At 45.4% G+C, this 14,768-nt stretch overlaps 5 protein-coding genes across 5 annotated transcripts; 1 reads left to right on the top strand and 4 right to left on the bottom strand.

Annotated features, from left to right (window-relative positions):
• Nucleotides 1-1,702: 1,702 nt before the first annotated feature.
• On the bottom strand, nt 1,703-3,146 carry PENARI_c033G08621 (GMC family oxidoreductase; the record flags this gene model as incomplete). Its single annotated transcript, XM_022636653.1, has 2 exons — nt 1,703-1,872; nt 1,925-3,146. 2 exons carry the CDS (start codon nt 3,144-3,146, stop codon nt 1,703-1,705), a joined length of 1,392 nt encoding a protein of 463 aa, XP_022483499.1.
• Nucleotides 3,147-3,346: 200 nt separating this feature from the next.
• Nucleotides 3,347-3,664, bottom strand: PENARI_c033G11275 (uncharacterized protein; the record flags this gene model as incomplete). The annotated part of the gene is made up of 1 exon (XM_022636668.1): nt 3,347-3,664. One exon carries the CDS (start codon nt 3,662-3,664, stop codon nt 3,347-3,349), a length of 318 nt encoding a protein of 105 aa, XP_022483490.1.
• A 313-nt stretch (nt 3,665-3,977) lies between these two features.
• PENARI_c033G06830 (uncharacterized protein) lies at nt 3,978-4,364 on the bottom strand (the record flags this gene model as incomplete). Its single annotated transcript, XM_022636646.1, has 1 exon — nt 3,978-4,364. The coding sequence occupies one exon, from the start codon at nt 4,362-4,364 to the stop codon at nt 3,978-3,980; it is 387 nt and encodes a 128-aa protein (XP_022483485.1).
• Nucleotides 4,365-6,853: 2,489 nt separating this feature from the next.
• PENARI_c033G09401 (MDR family MFS transporter) lies at nt 6,854-8,675 on the top strand (the record flags this gene model as incomplete). Its single annotated transcript, XM_022636655.1, has 4 exons — nt 6,854-7,036; nt 7,118-7,497; nt 7,552-7,978; nt 8,028-8,675. The coding sequence occupies 4 exons, from the start codon at nt 6,854-6,856 to the stop codon at nt 8,673-8,675; spliced, it is 1,638 nt and encodes a 545-aa protein (XP_022483523.1).
• A 5,418-nt stretch (nt 8,676-14,093) lies between these two features.
• Nucleotides 14,094-14,686, bottom strand: PENARI_c033G10472 (uncharacterized protein; the record flags this gene model as incomplete). Its single annotated transcript, XM_022636666.1, has 2 exons — nt 14,094-14,309; nt 14,423-14,686. 2 exons carry the CDS (start codon nt 14,684-14,686, stop codon nt 14,094-14,096), a joined length of 480 nt encoding a protein of 159 aa, XP_022483484.1.
• Between the last annotated feature and the right edge of the window lie 82 nt (nt 14,687-14,768).

Here is a 14,768-nt window from a genome sequence, read left to right as displayed (position 1 = left end):
GTCCGCAATGTACGACAATCACGGTTGATGTGGTCACGTCGGATGGAATGCACGTTGGTTCTGGAAATTCCAGAGAAGAGCCCGGAGTTGTGTATTGTCAGGTGTACTAGCAGTAAATGATGTCTTTGCAATAGCTGGGCAGATTTATTGATATACCCTGTAAGAACAAACCCATCAAAGGCATACGCAGGCTAATACATGGCTGGCTTTGGTAACTTCAAATGATTCATTCCTGAGAAGTAGCGCAGGCAAGTCGCGTAGGAAACTGGATCACGGCAGCAGAACAAGCATAGTCTTATTCTAGACTACACTATATCTTCGGTATATATTTAAGCTTGTTAATATTGGGAAGGTGGTTGAGATTAAGACCCTAATCTTGTGGTTATTTTTGGATAGGGTGTGACTGACGGATCTTAATACAGTACCCCGTACGTGCGATTACCCACTTATATTAGCACCACAATTCTTGCAGCATGTGTATGATGGTTGTATTGTTATGGAGCTCTGTGGGTCATGACCCAGTGTTGTAGATACAGGTCTAACCCTAATGCATGAGTAGTGCGTATCAGGGTAACAGGACAATACCATTAGTACAGTGGATCCAACACAAAGCACCACCATTTTCGGGTACGCCACACGACGCGCGTCGATCACCCGAGCCCGCAACCTAGTGCTAAAATCGACCGTGGTTCGGCCATCCGCGGTTCCTCATCACTGTCATAGTCACACTCACGCTTGCATGCAACCAATAGGTATCAACTGGGTACGAGTTTATGAGAGCAGTGTGCTTGGCAAACTTACACTTGCTTTTCGAATAGTTGCTAGATGTATCATAGATACGTATTGCCTCTAGAAATGGGCAGAGCTTAACGTTAGGACTATTTGGACTCATTGTTTGTCTAAGAGAGCCACCGAAGGTTTTGTTAGCCATGTTAATATCAACTACTTTCTTTTGCAACGGGTGTGTTTGCAAAGCGTGAAAAGAGCTGGAAAAAAGCTTGGCTCTATCTTATAGGTTACTTCCACCTATTTCTCAACGATATTCGGAGAACTTTATGTCTTCATTGCGGTTGGGTTGGATATGCAGATGAGTCCATAACTTGGGAAACTCATTTTCCTGGCCAAGTATCCGACGTAGGCTCCTCTAGGCCCTTCGGCTAGGTTACTCATCAGCAATTCTCTCGCCGGAGAGGCTACCATGAGCTCTATTTCTTGCATTTTAGGTGTTGTGTCGTGATACGCTTGGATCCCTTGGAGCTATAATGAGAAGAAAGCGATGACGTCTGACGACTTCATCTGAGAACCAGTAGAATTGACGCATTGTTGTTCTAACTAGCAACGCGGTGGTTTAAACGAATTCATGCGAGTATTATAATATCCCCATTCGGTTATTTTTCAATTCTTTCTTTACTGGTGGGAAAAAGGAAATAATAAGCCCAGTGGATTGTTATTGATGTTTGATGTCTATCCCCGGAAAGCAGGTATAAAATGCTGCCTATACGGTCACATATGATGACCAATAAAGTTGATAACACCGTCAATGGTTGCTTCTTACAAGCCGTACACGAAGTTGAATATGATTAGTTACGCGAAATACGAGATGACCCTACCTACTGTTATCACAGCTTTCCCTATCGCTCTTGCCCGGGTATATAAATGTTTTGCGTAAGTCCAGGAAGAACGAGCGAAAGGCACGGGGCCTTTAGACATGGCTTCTCTCGCCAATATCTTCAAGGATCACATCGGATGCCTTCTCACTAATCATGTAGATGGGAACGACGATAAAGAAACCGGGAATGCGAGGAAAGACGGACGCATCCACGACGCGTAGGCTGCTCACATCTCGAACACGAAAACGGGAATCCAGAACGGCTTTGGGGTCTCAATCCCCCCCATATCGGGCAGCTACAGGACGCGTGATGACCCCAGGCTTCATTTCTGATGAATTCTTTAACTTGCTCAGAAGAGGCCACCTGACGACCAGGCGATGCCTCTTCCAGGGAACCAGTGAAGATCGGTAGGACACCGTCCATAATGCGGCGCGCAAATTCAAGGCCTTCGGTGATGGCACCAAGATCACGGTCCGATTCCTGAGCCTCGTCCGGGGTCGTAGTAAAGTAATTGAAATCGATATCGGGCACGTCTCGCGGATCGGCTGAGGTGAGTATGATCGTTCCGTCCTGGTTATGCGTGTGAGCCTTGAGGACCGCCCAGGTGAAGTGTTTCTTGTCTAAGGTGGTGAGTTCTGAGTATCCAGGATAGTAACCCCGAAAGAACGCTGGACCACCGAAGATGAAGAGATCAGGGTCAATATCGGATTGACTGGATTTTTTCACGATCCCAATAGTGAGCCCATTCGATAGGTAAGGCCCACGCTGCCGGTACCAGTCTTCTAGGCATGGGTCTCCCGGTCTCCCGAACGTGCAATTGGCTATGACCGGGAAGTCATCTTGTATCTTGGTAACGACAGGAATCTTGTTGCGGTCCTGGAGATTGGTTCCAACGCCCGGTAGATCTCTCACGACACGAATCCCAAACTTTTGCAACTCGTCTTCAGGACCGACACCGCTCAACTTGAGAAGCTGCGGGGTGCCGAAAGCTCCCGCTGCGAGTATGACCTCTCGAGAGACGAAAACGCAACGTTTGGTCCCGGTGGCGGATGAACTGGACCGAGGATCGGCCTTATATAAACTGCTCCCTTCGAGGAACTTGACCCCAATCGCTCTCGGAGGGGCGTTGGTGCTACCGCCCTCTTCAAACCGTACACGGGTAGCAAGACAGCATGTCCTAATTTCCAGCGGAAACTCCTTGGCTGTATTCAGAACCAAGTCCCGAGTACCACTTCGCTTAGCGCGACTCACGGCCAGGGGGAGCTGGTAGATGCCCTCAGTCATATCCCGGCGAGCATCAACGGAATTAACGTCCCGCAGTAGGAGTCCGAGCTGGGAAACCTTCTCGTGGATCACGCTCAGGATACGATTGCCCATGGCTGCAGCCGCTGCACCGATGATAGAGAGGATCTTGAAGTCTTTCAGTGCCAATTTGAGATCAGCACGATTAGTACCGAGCCAGCCATCAAAGCCATGACCAGGGGCATCGGTCGGAAGATACTCACAGCGCTCCAGGCGCTTGAAATATTGGCGCATATTCTTCGGCTCCCACGAAGTATCGCCGGTGAGTTGGGCAACGTTAGCTCAATCATTCTCATGCGGATAGATGGTGATCATAGCATTATGTGAAGTACAGCCACCCAGTTTTCCAGCACGTGGATAGAGGATCCCTTTAGGTTTTGATCCACTCGGTGGATTCAATCCGACATACAGGGTTCCTGTGGGTGTCTGCCAGGTCATTTTCGAGTCCTTTCGCGCGATAGTCTCATCTGCGAATGTTTGACGAAGTAATCCCAGCGCATGTTCTCGTCCTCTGTGGATCTGAAATGGAAGGCGGGAACCTGCTGGTTGAGATTGGAGCCCTGATCATCTCCGGCCTCCAGGAGGAGAACTTTATGGCCTTTATGGGCCAGATTGGCGGCCAAGGGGCCCCCGCCGGCGCCTGAGCCGACTACTACATACTCATAACCCTCTAAATTGTCGAATTCCACCTCCTTGGTACCCATGGAGTTGATAGTTACCTCTGGCACGTCGGTTGCTGACGATTGGCTCATGGCGGAATGCGGGAGTTCGGGTCTTTGTGTTTGACAAAGGGTCAGATAAAGTTATTGTCACTTTTCTCTTCAGGTTTCATCTGTGATGTGCTTTTGTACCGTACACTTGTGGCCAACTTACGAACAAAGGCCGGCGATCTAGACGCGTGACGTGACCAACACCCAATGACCTAGCTGAAAACACCCTCTGTAAAAAATGTATATATACATATTAAAATTGAATAAAATTAAGGTTAAAAAAAATTAAAAAAACATGTGGAAAATATGAGGCGGAATGACATAGTGGTCTCCAATGGTGGTAGTGAGCCTCGGGTCAATAGTTTCCAACCTGTCCAAGGTTCTCTGCGACACGTTGTGGCCTGTCTCCTCCCTGTTCCCCAAGCTTTGCTTGTGATGCTTGCTGGTTCTTTTGCCCATCGGGCGAAACTTCTTCTCTTTCCATCTGTGTGCCCAGAGGCAAATTCCCTATGTTTGGTCCGGCAGACTGCTCCACCCGGCAGCACAAAGCTACCCATTCTTGCTCATACGTTTGTTGCTGACCAACGCGATCGAGGCTAGGCGGCGGTGCTTCCTCGGCTGAGAACATGTTATCCGGCATGCTCTGTTCGGGAGCGCATTCCGAGGCAACGGCACCAGGTGGAGTATAATGAGCTGCGTTTTTGGAATTATTCAACCGTACATCTTTGTTTGCGGAGGTCATTTTTCTGCTCTCTGGAATCTGTGACTGAGTACGTCGTAATCGAGGTTGCTCCAGCGGTGAATGCTCACTTGGGGTAACTTTTCGACCTGAGCGTGCACTTCCGCTTCGACCCGGGTGAGGCACCTGTTCCTGGGATGCGCTCAGAGCCCTTCATTCGCAATGTCCTGTCTAGGTACTGCTTGGGATTCGCTTAACTCTATATCACTCGGCCGAAAACATGGTAGGGGAACAAAATTGCCATCCTCGCGATCTTTTGGGTCAAGATGTGGAAGATTACTCGGTGCCAGATGCCATGCGGGTACTTCTATGTTTGACCGCGAGATCGTTTGTTGAAGCAATTCGACGATTCTGTGGGCCGAGGAGATGGTAGGGACTTGCGACGCGTTGAAAATACGAGTGTCGCGCGAAGATCTTTTCCCGCGCTTCCTAAAAGGACTATTTCCTGTGAGGTAATACAACCTGGCCTCAATAGCAGAAAAAACTCCATTTTTGCTTGTTTTTTGGTTGAAGGCTTTTGCGATCTCTTCCTGTGATAGATTTTTCTGGACTTGGTGTTCGAACCAATCAGAAAGCTACTTCAATAGTTTTAATTGGATATCGTACGCGCCCAAACCCAATGTCAAGATGGAAGATCTAATATCCAATCATTTTGCGCTCAGTCTGAGTCGTCCATGCTCATGTACTCCTGTTGAGATCACATGACCTGGTTGGTCGTATGACCCTGGATGGTCCTGAGAGTAGTTCGATAGTCCTCGGAGCGTCGGAGCCTCTCTCCTTCCCCGTCCTTTTCTCCACCAATAATATTGACCTATTATTGCTTCCTTCTCCCTTTGTCTAGATATTCTATTGTACCTCCTTAATTTTCCCAATACAAATTTTGACTTCGTTCCCATGACCCTGACAACCGCTAGTCTACATGCACGATAAAACCTTCCAGATCTGCCAAAATCACCTGGAAATGATCTCATGTACATTCCTCGGGATATTTCTCACTTACGTCGTCAATTGTTCATTAAGCAGGATTCCCCAGTGATTTGCCGGTCCCAAGGATCTGTTATTGCTGAGGGGCGCCCCCTTCATCCCTTTGAAAAAGCCTAGGTATCAGAAAATACTTCCTATTGCCGAGTCCCACGGTAGTCAGATGTATTTCCCGAGTTCAATATGTGGCCATTCAGCACCCAAGGTGAATTCCTTATCATTCCAAAGTTTAGTACCCTCAATGAGACCATATACTTCGAAGCGTGGTCAATGTGATCATGTTTGCTGGGGGTTAAAACTCTTCTACTGGAGTCGTGCAGAACCTTCCTGCTGCTAACGTATCTTTAAGGGGCCCGTATTGGGGTGGTTAGATGGCCTTACTAATTAACCAAGTCTCTATTCTATCTACACTATACTCCGACTAACAACTTTCTTGCTTCCACCCCCTCGAATGTCATCCCGTCACTTGATTCATATGAAGCTTTTCTTCAAGCGAAGTGTGACCTGGCCGGAACCCCTTCCGGACGACTGAAATCTTGGTAGTACATAACCTGGGCCGCACTTAGCGTGAGCGGGCCCCTGCATCACAGCGCTTTTCTTATGCGTAAAACATCGATTAAGCTCACTATAATAACATGGACTGACTGCAGACATGATTCACAGATAAGCTTGCTCTCAGTGCATCTTGAGAGTCATGTTAGATTGTAATTATATTCTTGACTATCTTGGGGTAGCACATCGGCTCAGATCATGAGTCCCAAGGTCACATTGCGACCAAGCCAAAGTGTTGATGTGACTTATTCCGGATGTCTGCGCCGTAAATAATACAATCACTGCATAGCTCAAGGACAATTAGTGGGGATCGTGACCTGTATGCTTCTGATTGCTTTGGAGCTTGATGCCATAGGTGTATCCAATCTTAATGACGAAGCGCCCTCAATGATAGCACCGGTTCTAACAAAATTTAATAACCTTTCAATCCACCATAAATGGAGATTGCAGCATGCACCCAGTCTCTCGCGAGGTTGCAGTGTCTCTGGAATGCAGGGGTTTGATGTTGATAAAGTTGGATGTGATCGGCATGACACTGAACAACGTTGAATTGTCTCTGCTTTGGACTGACTGACCTTTTAAAGTGAACTGGTCTATGGAGTTGTGCAACTTCTACATGCAAGCTTAAGCGAAGAGACATACCCTGACTGCTGGGACATTTCGTGATAGAAGCTACAGCATACCAAGTAGCCTGGAAAGAATGCCGGGAAGAAAAAGATCCCAAGCACAAATAAAGCTGTATCCCTTGCATAACTTGATTGGTTACAACCAGCAGTAAACATGCAGTTAGCTGTCCTACAGAAAACCTATATACGTCTTCCGATTAATTAGCCGGAGATTTTACTTTGCAGCAACAAACACTCTGCAAACTGCATTTTGGATCGAATGCTTCACAACAAGCAAATTTCCATGAGCCCCCACAGTTTGGACAAGAACTGGGGGAAACAAAATTTCGTTTCATGGCAGACAGTTTAAGCTTGAGAGACAGTCGGGATGAAGTCTGTTCGAACCGAGATGACATCCCGTTGAACGAGTCAGGGAGTGACCACAGCATCGAGGACGAGAAACAGGAGTATCCACCGACATCGAAACTTGCTCCGATCCTCATAGGACTGTGTTTTCAGTCTTTCTGCATTGCCCTGGTAAGACTTGGAACGGGTCATTTTTGTTTGACCAGCAGTTATTGCTCTTATCATCGCTAACATCGATGCTTTTCAATCTAGGACAATACAATCCTTTCAACCGCTGTCCCCAAAATTACCGAGCAATTCAACTCAATAAGCGACATATCCTGGTATGCTAGCGCTTACCTCGTGACGACATGTGCTGTCACCCTCCCGTTTGGCAAGATCTACACCTATTATTCCACCAAATGGACATATATGATCGCCCTGGCCTTGTTTGAGATTGGATCCTTGATATGCGCAGTGACTCCAACTTCGAAAGGCTTAATCCTAGGGAGGGCAATCGCTGGTATTGGGTCAGGTGGCCTATCCCCGGGTGCTTTGCTGGTACTTGCGAACAGCGTGCCCCTTCATCGTCGTGCACTTTATTATGGCATCATCGGCAGCACCAGTGGAATTGCAACCATTACAGGACCTCTGTAAGAGATTATCCCGAGAAGATATTCTCAGAGCGACAGCTAACTTTGCGACAGGCTAGGTGGAGTATTGACTGACCATGTCAGTTGGAGATGGTGCTTCTGGATAAACATACCTTTCGGTGCCCTCACTGGGCTTGTGATAATCTTTTGCTTCAAAGACCCGATGAAAATAAAGCCCGAGCTGGACACACTTGGGCAATTGAAAAGAATGGATCCACTTGGTATCCTTGCCTTCATACCCGCAATAGTCTCAATACTACTGGGCTTGCAATGGGCTGGGACCAAATATGATTGGGATAATGCACGGATAATTGCGCTCTTTGCCCTATTCGGGGTCTTCGGTTCCTTGTGGTGCTACATCCAGGTTTGGAAACAGGATGAAGCTACGGTACCGCCGCGTCTTCTCAAGAATCGCAATGTGCTTGGTGCAGTGATACACGCCACCTTCCTTGGGGGTTCCTTTTTTGTGTTTGGATACTATGTGAGCCCTGAGAACATTCATTCTACTTTCTCCGCTAATATTGCTCTAGCTCCCCATTTGGTTCCAAGCAATCAAGGAAGATTCCGCATCCGAGTCTGGAATCAACAATCTTCCGATGGTCGTGGCGATGATTGTTTGTTCCGCTTTAGGAGGTCTCCTGGTGAACATTATTGGGTACTATACGCCCCTAATGTTTGTGGGAAGCGTATTTCTCACAATTGGCTCTGGCTTGTGCACGACCTTTGAGATCCATACCGGACATGCGAAATGGATTGGCTATCAAGTGATCATCGGAGTGGGCGCAGGACTCGGCTTCCAACAGTGCATCAATGCTCTCCAGACTGTATTATCCTTGGATGATATACCAACTGGAATTGCCATCATTACTTTTGCACAGAGTCTGAGTGGTGCGATATTCATCTCAGTTGCTCAGACTGTATTCGAAAATCGTCTTGTGGCAAGCATTTCCACATATGCCCCGAAAGTCAACCCAAGTGCGTTGATAGAAGGCGGCGCAGCCAACCTGTCGCAACGTCTATCCAAAGAGGTCCTTCCATCTGTGCTCTATGCTTACAATATTGCTGCCACCCAGACATTTTATGTGTCTGTAATTGCTGCATTACTATCCTTCGTCGGCGCTGGGCTTGTTCAATGGATATCGATGAAGGAACCACAGAAACGGGACCCCGAAGATTGAAATTTTTGATTACTAGGAGTTGGCGGATTCTTTTGAGCGTTAAGCTTTGTAGTTTATGTTCTGTGGTGTTGTTCACGACCATTCTCATATGAGACCATATGTAAATAAATCTGTTGGAGAGTTTAGCAATTGAAAACAAACCGTCTCATACCAAATTCTGCAAGGCTCAAGCTGCTTTAAGTCTACCAAGATGGATAGATTGCAATAGGAAAATTGTCGAGATCACATGACCAACCAAGTCATGTGACCCCTGGATGGTCCTGAGAGCTCGGACGGTCGGAGCTTCTCTCCTTCCAGATTCTGTGTTCTGCTCTCGTTCCCCGTCCGTTTCTCAACGAATCAACTATCGTTTATTGCTTGCTTCTTTTTCCTTTATCAAGACACTTGTACCTCAATCCAAGGTTCAACTTCGCGAACGATATGCAGGCTACAACAACTGTGTAAATACATGTTTGTTTGATCAACTGAGATTGGTTCAAGCTTCCTGAATGGTGAAATTTGAGCCTCACCTGATAAGGCCTGTGATAGTTTCCACTCTAACCTGATAGTATGGATGCAGGGGCTATTACGTGAAATTTACGAGTACGGTTCTTTCAAAACATCAATACAGAAAGTGTGTTTTACACGTATAGGAAACAATCAGTTGTCGAATGCATGGTCACTAAGTAGCCTAAATCCTAGTGTAACTCACGCAAATTAGAGAACCAAATATAGCGATGCGTGCACAAGATGAGACAAACAGATATTGTAAAGATAAATGCATCATGTTTCGATAGCACGATCCGCCGTTTCCCATTCTAGCAGCGTCTTTCATTGGAGATAGTGTGAGGATGAGCGGGGCCTAAAACTCGTTGCTGATTGACCACGCAGGTTCGAAGTAAATCGATTGCTTTCGCATGCTGACCTGTAGATTCCCAGGTGAAAGCTAAATTGGCCATGCTCGTCGGCGTGGAGGGATAGTCCGCGCCGAGCTTCGTCTTACGAGTCTCCATGACCTACACAAAGAGCTGCTCGGCCTCCTCCCATCGACCTTGGTTCCTATACGTCGACGCCAGGTTAGCCATACTTGTTAGTGAAGACGGATGGTCCTCACCGAGCTTTATCTTACGACTCTCTATCACCTACGCGTCAAGGTGTCTAGCCTCCTCCCACCGACCCTATTTCCGATACGTTGATAATAGATTGGCTATGCTCGATAGCGTGTTAGGATGGTCATAACCGAGCTTGATGCTGCTGTTAGTCGATAAAACCTGAACCCATCACCAACGCTGTGAGGAACTTACCCGCGCCAAGATTCATCACCCCATTGTTGATGCCCACCTGGGAACCTGAATTTCTATCGCCAGACTTTATGGAGTTCATATTCAACACACGCTGCACACCGTTGATAGTATTTCGAGTAGAACAAAGATGACAGGCTTCACAATCATAGATGCCATCCTCAGCCTCACTATTAGGTGACTTTGTGGGCGGTAAGCATTCGCCCTTCGTTGACCCAACACGCTCATCAAAGTAGATTTCTAGCCTAATACAATTTTTTTATCAACTGACAGGAACAGCCATTGTCGTGTCACTTGACCCAGTTAATTTTATCCGGAAATCACCCCGCAGATTACTGTGATGGTATACATAGCTCACCGCGATGCGACGAGCTGGCCTTGAATCACTCTCACTCCGCCCTATCACAACGGCGTAAGAAAATCTCCGTTCATTTCAGTTATAGTGCAGGATTGAGGCTGAAATCTAATTATATCATTCTGTAGAGACATTTGACCTCATTAATACATCATGAACACCAAAAGCGCCTAAAAGGAGAGCCTGACGCCCAATTACTTAGCGCCCTGACCCTTGCTTTGCGCTATCACGCGCTATCTTGCATAACGCTAAACGTATCAAGCTAGATATACATGTACAACACGTTCTGTCACTGCTAGCTGCTCGGCCTACTACTGGATCCCCCGCTCAGTCCTAGGTTCTACTAGCACGGTTTCCTAGGAACTTGTTGACACCCCTCCACCCGCCCAACATACAGAATGTACGGCTATAGCTTTTTCTTAGAATTTGCCCTGTGGCGAATGAAGGATTATTTAGACTAGCTGTTGGCGACTTTTTACGCGAGACAAGGACAAAACTATGGGCGCTAGGAAACATTGCCAGTCGCTATCTTGGTTGGTGGGGTAGGCATATCTATACTTATGGCGACGAATTGGAGCTTCTGTGTAGGTGATTGCATATGCGTGGCAGATGCATCTAATTCACCAGATTTGTTCCAGCCGTTGAAAACAGGGACAGAGTATCCCAGTCTCTAATACACTATGCGGATCCCGCATATTATTGCTCCGGACTATTTCCTACTCCTAGGAGTTGTATTCTACCTATATTGACTCCTAGGAGCGTCTTTAATTCTCCTAGGAGACTTATTCCTATATGCTCGTTCCTAGGAGTCAGACATACTCTTAAATTTCACTCCTAGGAGTGTCAACCCATGGTAATAATAAATTTGTTTAAATGTATATTACTGCCTAAGAGCTTATCTATTTCTTGCTAGAAGCCTTGCGTCTATATACGCTTCTAGGAACCCCTCTTATACTACCTTTCGTACGTAGGAGACTCAAAGCTTAGTTTCCTAGAGTTGTTCCTAGGAGACTAATTTTTTGCCTACCGGCGTTCTATATCCGCTAATGCCTTCCTTCATAATAGTACATAGACACTAGGTAAAGGCTTTTCTATCTATAGATTTAAGACAAAGAAAAGAAGATGCCCTCGTATAGTATTTGTAAGAACGGGCAACTCGAAGAAGCCTAGACTTACCTACTATTAAGACGTATTGCTCCTAGGATCATTCAATTATATAGCATAGCTCGCTCTAGCGGGCTATATAGCAAAATAGGCTAGCTGATAGAGCCCTAAGTTTACAGAGCTAGGAAATTAGCCGAGCTCAGCCTTATAAGGAATAAAGCTAGACTAGAACGATAAGTCTTTCTTTTTTTTTTTCTTCTTTATCATTCCTTATTATATCCTTCTTTCTATAAGCATCGAAGCAATTACTTAAACATAACTTGCCTAAATGACCTTGCGCTCTATGATGTCTACTAAATACACAATTAGGATACGCCTTACTATTGCCTTCCTCGCTATCATAGGGCTAGCCTTTGCCAGTCTTAACTCGGCCATAGCGCGCTTCGCGGTTATTCTACGGGACCGAGCGAAAGCCGATATTATCACTCCTAATAGATCTATTTTAGACAACACGTTTAGAAATCTAATAGACAATGTCCTCGTCGACGTCCTAATTGCAGCCGTTATATCCACCTCGTTTGCTATTACGGGAGCTATGCTTATAGGCCACTAGACTTCCGCAGAGCCCACAAAGCCCAAAGCCTAACCCAACCCAACCCCCTGATGGGTTGGGCGTTGGGCCTAGTTCTCGGGCCCACGATGGGCTTTGGGCTTTTCGGATGGGCCCAAGGCCCATCTTGTGCTAAACAATACAAATATGCTATTTTCCCGTGACTGTATAAGTAATGCATTTTTTGGTAGTAATTTTGAGTAATCCTCTTACAGCTTTGACCAATAAATATATCATTTTTACTATATTTTTCTCAACTAACTCATAGATATTAACGGAATATATTATATTGCAATTTATTTATATACTAGTAATGCTCAAATTCATTATCCTCCCTACTTTTTCTTTTCCTTCCTGACATCCGTAACTAGGTGGTGTTCTCTGGTAGTTGCGGCTCAGCATCATCATCCATCGCTATCAAATTATCAGACCTTTCGTCCTATTCTTCTGTATCACTAATTGCCTCTATCTCAATATCATTAGGCTTCTTATCTTTCTCTTCCCTTAGAGCTTCAATCTCATCTAGAGAGAAGAACTGCTTAAGCTCCTTTGCCTCCTGCTCTTCAAGATCAAATCTTGATGTACAAAGAAACATCATAAGCTCTTGAATAGTTTCTAACTTCATACGACCGCGGCGATAATGATAGATATCGTGTGCGGTGTTAAAAAGCCGTTCTACACTAGCACCTATTGCTAGGATAGAGAGAATATCCCTTGCAAGTAAAGCGATTACAGGAAAACGGCATTGGTTCTCTCTCCAAAATGGAAGCGGCTCATTATCAGTGATATCTAAAAGAAAGTCAGCTTTAGATAGTATAAGAGTAGGTTTAGAACATACCACCATTAAGATACTAGGTTATTTCATCTCCGACCGGTTTTGCTTAGGGTTTATGCCTATTTAGTAACTTATTAAGTCTTAAACTTAGTCTTGCTTTAGTAGAGGAGTTCCTAGGGCCTTGAGCACGCTTAAGACGTTCTTGGTAAGGAGCTAGAGTCTATTAAAAGGAGGCCCAGTATAGATCACGCTATTCTTTCTCCTAGTCGTCTAAAAGAAAGAATTAGAACCTACTATTAGGGGATAGCATAGTACTAATTGCAAAGATATATCCTCGAACATTATCCGTCTACGAGTAGTACTTAACTAGCTTTGATCGGCTAGCTTCAAGAGAATTAAGCATCTACTTTTTCTATAAAACACGCTTCCGCCGGAGCTAGTTTATTGACTTCTCTAGATACTTAAACAGTGCATTATAAATGCGAAATACAAGATGTGCTGTCATATCTCGGGTCTTTGAAAGTGTAAGTGTATAATCAAAGAAAGGCTCAGTGATATAGAGGAGGTAATCAATTTGGCGCTATTCTTCATCATTTAGGGATATCTCCTCGTAGTTAAAATCCGCACAAAAAGGTCCAAATAAGTCACGAAGTCGTTTTGCTCAGCGAAGCATAAGAAACGTTAAGTTCTACCGAGTCCTTATATCCTAAATCGGCATAAGCTTTTGCTCCTAACTTTGTAGCTTAATGAAAGCCTCACGGCGCTAAGGACTTACGCGGATATAGACTACGAGATACCGGACCTTATTTAAGGTATAAGAGATCTCCCGATTCTGAAATTGTGCATTTACCTTTGCTAAGGTTGACTGGCGGTCTATCTATTTTGTCTCCGTGGTATTATTTAGCGGAACTGCTTTTAGACGATTAAGAAGCTGGTTTAGGCTAAGTTAGATAACGTGAGCAAGATAGGGAGAGCGGATAAGATTAATATCATTAGATAAAGCCTACTGGAGGGAATTAACCAGTGTCTTGTTATTTGATGCGTTATCTATAGTTATCCTAAACACTCGGTCCTAAATCCTATGATCCACTAGTGTCTCTAAAAGAACACTACTTATATTAGCACCGGTATAAGATCCATGAAGAGGTTTAAAGCTAAGAAGCACCTCACGGTATACCTAATCAATATCAATAAAGTAACCAGTGATAGCTAGGAAAGCTTATAAGAATGGAGACGTCTAACAATCTAGCGTAATTGATATCTTTGAGCCTACTGGAAGCATCCGAAGAGTATTCTATTGTCGGTCTAAAACTCGAATCGATAGTCGACGGCGAATAGTATCGGCAGAAGGGATAGTTAGAGGGTTTGGGGCAGAGTGAGCTCGCGAGATCAGGCTTTGGAATATTCGATGCTCAATAAGATGAAATGGAAGCCGGTTTATAGTGATGAATTGTAAGAGGTCGTCTTCCCAGCCTTCTTGTGAGAAAGGATTGTCGGTCGGAGTACGGTCCTAGTAGAATAGTAATTAATAACTAGAAATAGAAGGTTAGAAGTTAAACATACCGTTTTTTGAAGGAATTTAGTTAACTCTCCCTTCTGTTAGTTTATGCCTACAGACCTTACGCAGGCAGTAGTCTTAAGATGCCTCGTCATAGTTGTCGTACTATGACGCCCAACCTTCCTATTAGCATCCTTCTTAGTGGTGTAAGGGTGCTCAAGGATCGCGCAGCAACGCTTACACATAACTTTCGCTGCGCCATCTGCACTATGCGCAACCTGAAAGTAGTCCTTCCAAATCCCTGAAACGTGGGTTACATCCCAACTGATCTTACTCTTAGATCCATAATCAGTCTGTAACCACCAGTCCACCCAGTCACTGTGACTCATTTTGTCGTAGAGCACGTATGCCTTTCTCCTATCAGGCCCAACGCGTTTAAAGGTAGAAGGAATTGTAGGCGGAATAGCCGGT

The sequence above is a fragment of the Penicillium arizonense genome (assembly GCF_001773325.1).
Source record: "Penicillium arizonense strain CBS 141311 chromosome Unknown PENARI_contig033, whole genome shotgun sequence".
In the NCBI taxonomy this organism is placed as follows: domain Eukaryota; kingdom Fungi; phylum Ascomycota; class Eurotiomycetes; order Eurotiales; family Aspergillaceae; genus Penicillium; species Penicillium arizonense.
This window is presented reverse-complemented; position numbering and strand designations above follow the sequence as displayed.